The following is a 4,875-nucleotide window of genomic DNA, read 5'->3' on the forward strand; positions in this document are numbered from 1 at the left end:
AGGGCCTTATACAATTGAGGTGCTGGGAGCTGGGGATGTGCTGAGACTTCCAGAAGTTTTTTCGGAGGCTACCCAGGCCCCTAAGTCAGAGACCTGGGAATTCTGTCTTGGCCACAGGCCCAGGCAGCTGGGGGCTCCTAGGGAAAGAATGTAACTGGACGATGTCACAGAGGCTAGGAGCCATCTAGAACCTTGGTGTCCTGGCCTCGGCGTCGTGTGCCAGCAAGGCCACCCTGGTGGGTGAGTTCCTCCTGAGACCAGCCTTCAAAGACACGATGCACACGTGCCTGCCCCCAGGAGCAGTTTCTGCCTAGGGCCGCCCAGGTCCCAGTCGCTCTGCTTACCTGCCTCTGAGCCTCCCACTGAAGCTCACTTCCTTTCCATCCTGGCCACGGACGCCCGGGAGGCCCCGGAGATGCCCAAAGCCCTCCCATCTGCCATCCCCAGTGGGACCTAGGTTCACACCGAAGCAGGAGCAGGAGGAGGGGTGGGAGTGGCCATGGGGCGGCAGCGGCAGGCCCTGGCCCTGAGGGTGGTCAAGGGCTCACTGATCCTGTTGGCGCTACTGGTGCCCTCACAGGCGCTGGTGCGAGCCGTGCTGGATGGCAACTCAAGCACGGTGGACTTTGCGGATTTGCCGGCCATGTTTGGAGTGCCCCTGGCCCCCGAGGGTGTGCAGGGCTACCTGATGGAGGCCAAGCCAGCTAATGCATGCCACCCTATTGAGGGCCCGCAGCTGGTGGGCAATAGCTCCCTGGGCGCCATCGTACTTATTCGTCGCTATGATTGCACATTCGATCTGAAGGTGCTGCATGCCCAGCAGGCTGGCTTCAAGGCCGCCATTGTGCACAATGTCCTCTCAGATGACCTCGTGCGCATGGCACATGTCTATGGGGAACTGCGGCGCCAGATCTCCATCCCTGCAGTGTTCGTGAGCGAGGCTGCCTCACAGGACTTGCGAGTCATCATGGGCTGTGACAAGTCAGCCCATGTCCTCCTGTTGCCCAACTACCCACCATGCCCCGACCTGGACTGCCACCCCGTGCTGGCCATCTCCTGGGTACTGGGCCGCGCCCTGGCCCTGCTCACGTCCATGACTTTCATCCTGCGCCACCTGTGGAATTGGCTGTGGTCCTGGTGGTCCTGTGGGCCTGCGGCAGTTAAGACGCCCGCCTGCCAGAAGGCTCAGGTCCGCACCTTCACTCGGCTCAATGACTTGTGCGCTATCTGCCTGGATGAGTATGAGGAGGGCGAGCAGCTCAAGATCCTGCCCTGCTCTCACACCTATCACTGCAAGTGCATCGACCCCTGGTTCTCCCAGGCCGTCCAGCGCTCCTGCCCTGTGTGCAAGCAGTCGGTGGCCAGCACCGAAGACAGCTCCGACTCTACCATCGAGAGCTCCTATGAGGGGGACCCCTCACTGCCTGGCCCCCCGCCCCCCATCTGGGCCATCCAGGCTCGGCTACGCTCCCGGAGGCTGGAGCTGCTGGCCCGAGCCGGCCCACACCAGTGCTGTAGCGCCACCTCCATGGGGGTGGCGGAGGCCGTGGAGTCCTCAGAGAGGCCCCCAGACCCTCTCTGAGGCCCCCAGACCCTGGTTGGTGAAGATCATCGGGGTGGGGAGGATAGAAATGAACGTTTCTAGTCTGGAGACAATAAAATGGGTTTGAAAGCGGTTTCGTGCCCTGACTGCTGTGGAGTCACCCGGCCTCTGGCCCCTCATGCCACCCATGTGACAAAGCCCTGCAGAGCCCAAGGCTGGCTGCCATTGTCTGCAGGTGCATGACATGGAAGATATGGGGTGGGGGCACTCAAGGTCGCTGTGTTCATTCGGCCAGTGGTCATTCTGCCACAGGCGCCATGCCTTGGTTTCAATCCTGGGCACACGGCTGCTGATCCTGATATGTTTATTCACTATTCATTTAAACTTAAAAAAATAAACTTTTTACTTTGGAATTATTTTAGATTTAAGATAAGTAGCCAGAGTTCTAGAGAGTTCCCATGTACCCTCACCCGGCTTCCCCTGATGCTCACATCTCCCATAAGCATGGCATGTTTGTCATAACCAGGAAAGCAACATGGCTACTTTGTGAGGAGCTAAACTCCAGATTTTATTTGAATTCCCCATCATTCCAACTTTTTTGGTGGTTAATCCTCACCCAAGGATATTTTTTCCATTGATTTTTAGAGAAAGTGGAAGGGAAGGAGGGAGGAGGAGAAAGGGAGAGAAACGAACATGATGTGAGAGAGAGACATCGATTGGTTGCCTCCCTTGCGCACCAGAGTCTGGGATTGAACCTGCAACCTAGGTACATGCCCTTGACTTTGAATTAAGCCCATGTCCCTTCATTGCTTTGGTTGATGCTCTAACCACTGAGCAACACGAGCCAGGCCATTCCAATTTTTTTTTTTTTTATCCTCACCCGAGGACATTTTTCCATTTTTTGCTCAGGTAGAGTGGGAGGGAGAGAGAGGAACAGAGAGAGAGAGAGAAACATCGATGTGAAAGGGACACATCGAGTGGCTGCCACCCGCACAACCGACTAGGGCCGGGGACAAACCGCAACCGAGGTACATGCCCTTAGCGGGAACCGAACCCGGGCCTCTCAGGACCGCAGGCCGACGCTCTAACCGCTGAACCAAACCGGCCAGGGCTCAATTTTTTATACTGGAAAGTGTCAAACGCTCCAAAAGTAGAAAGAATAGAATAATGATCCCCTACATGTATCCATTACTGAGATTCAACAATTATCTCCTCACGGCCATTCCTGTATCTTCACTTCCACTCACTCGCCCCTCTGCTATTTTGATGCAAATCCTAGATTTTTTTTCACCTGTAAATATTTTAGTTTGTGTCACTAAAGCAGTAGTTTTCAATTGGGGTGGGGATTCCCCCCCCAGGGGACACTTGGCAGCATCTGGGACATTTTTGGTAGTCACCACTGGGGGGTGCTATTAGTCTCTGGTGTGTGGGAGCCAGGGATGCTGCTCAACTCCCTACAGCACCCAGGACAGACCTGCCTACAGAGAATGACCAGCCCCAGTGTCCACAGTGCTGAGGAGAGAGATCGTGCTCTTCAAGATAACACCTCTTAACAACCCCACAAACATCAGTATCATGTTCAAAATATTCCATCTGGGGGACACTGGGATGTGTGAACATTTATGGCGTATATGTCTTTTGATTGTCTGAATCAGGTCGATGGGCTCCTAACTCTTAATAGAGAGCTTTCCCCTCTATCTCTCTCTTTTAACTTTGCCTTGCACTTTATTTGGTGAAGCAACTGGGTCATTCACCCTGCAGTGAGGTCCTCAGTCTGGGTTTGGCTGATTGGATGTCTCCATGGTGTCATTTAACATGTTCCTCAATCCCCTGTATTTCCTGTGACTTTCTACTTGGATTCAGAGACCAACTCAGATGTGGTTTAATTTTATGATGAACAAGTAAGATGCTTCTTCAGTCCCCAGCATGCCCTCCTTCTTTAGAAGGTTTGGGCCACATTAAGGATTCTTCTGGGCTATATGAGTGAGGGGCTCATGCTTGGCCATGTGGCAAGTGTAATCAGGGAAGTCGTGGATCTGAGACAAATGGCAAGAAGAAGATGAGCATTCAGGAAGAGTGTTCCAGGTAGATGGTACCATGTGCAAAGGCCCTGAGGCAAGACCGTGCTTGGTGTGTTGGAGGAACAGTGAGGAAGCTCACATGGCTGCAGCAGAGTGAGTGAGGGAGAGAGAGGAAGGTGAGGGCAGGTTGTGCAGGGCCTTGTAAAGCTTGGTAAGGAATTCTGTTTTTATTCTGAAGTGCTGAGTAAAATCACTGGAGGGTTTTTTTTGTTAAATATGGTATGTATTAATTTTTATTTTTTAAAGAGAGGAAGGAAGAGAGAGATAGAAGCATTGATGTGAGAGAGATACATTGATCAGCTGCCTCCTGCATGCCCCCTTCTGGGGCTTGAGCCTGCAACCCGGGCATGTGTCCTGACCAGGAATCGAACTGGGACCTCTCAGTCCATGGGACCACGCTCAATCTACTGAGCCACACGAGCTAGAGCATTGGAGGGTTTTAAGTAGCAAAGAGACTGTTTCAGGTCTCTATTTTATATTAAATGAGGAAACTGAGGCCCAGAGAGGCCAAGTCACTTGCTTGGGATCACACAGCACATGGGCAATGATGGGAGTTGGACCCTGCAGTCTAGTCTTGGTGATTTAACAAGTGAATGTTTACATTAGTCTGAGATTTCCCTTTATACACACACGGAAGTGTTTTTTGCTTGTGCTTTGCTATAGCTGAGATTCTCTGAGATGGTTTAGGGAATGATTTTCCCTTCTTGGATTGATGATGGCAAAGATGGGCCCTCTGTCATGGCTTATGTGTGTGGTGGGGCTGACCAACCAGAGTAGCTTAAGCACAGGGGGCATCTTTTCTCATGAGCATGAATAGTCAGTTCAGGGGCGGCACGGAGGCTCCGTGGTGTCCACAGCCCAGGCTCCTCCCATCTTACCGCTGCACATCCTCCGCAAGTGGGACAATACTATGGCAGCAGGAATGCACCAGGTATTAGACTGGGGGGGGGGGGGGGGTCAGACCGGACCTGGGTTCAGCACCCTTGGTACTTGAATTTTAGCTAAGAAAGATTGCAGAGCCAAGACAAACTGTAAGAGAACATTTATTTAGAAAATCATAGAGGTGGAAAAAATGAATGGTAGAAGAAATGGGCTTAGGAAACAATTTACAGAAGCAAAAGAAGGGTCCTTGGAACTTGAGAGTGAGGAAGGTGATGGTAACGTACCTGGGAGGAAGAGGAAGAGGTGGGGTGGGGAAAGGTGCAGGTGTGCTTTGGAGAGGGAGAGCACACTGGGTCCTCCATCCTTAGA

At 52.6% G+C, this 4,875-nt stretch overlaps 1 protein-coding gene across 1 annotated transcript; it reads left to right on the forward strand.

Annotated features, from left to right (window-relative positions):
* The first annotated feature begins 312 nt into the window (after positions 1 to 312).
* ZNRF4 (zinc and ring finger 4) lies at positions 313 to 1,582 on the forward strand. Its single transcript, XM_036239653.1, has one exon. The coding sequence runs from the start codon at positions 500 to 502 to the stop codon at positions 1,580 to 1,582; it is 1,083 nt and encodes a 360-aa protein (XP_036095546.1). The 5' UTR covers positions 313 to 499.
* Positions 1,583 to 4,875: the final 3,293 nt, after the last annotated feature.

This window comes from Molossus molossus, unplaced genomic scaffold (assembly GCF_014108415.1).
Source record: "Molossus molossus isolate mMolMol1 unplaced genomic scaffold, mMolMol1.p scaffold_m16_p_4, whole genome shotgun sequence".
In the NCBI taxonomy this organism is placed as follows: Eukaryota; Metazoa; Chordata; class Mammalia; order Chiroptera; family Molossidae; genus Molossus; species Molossus molossus.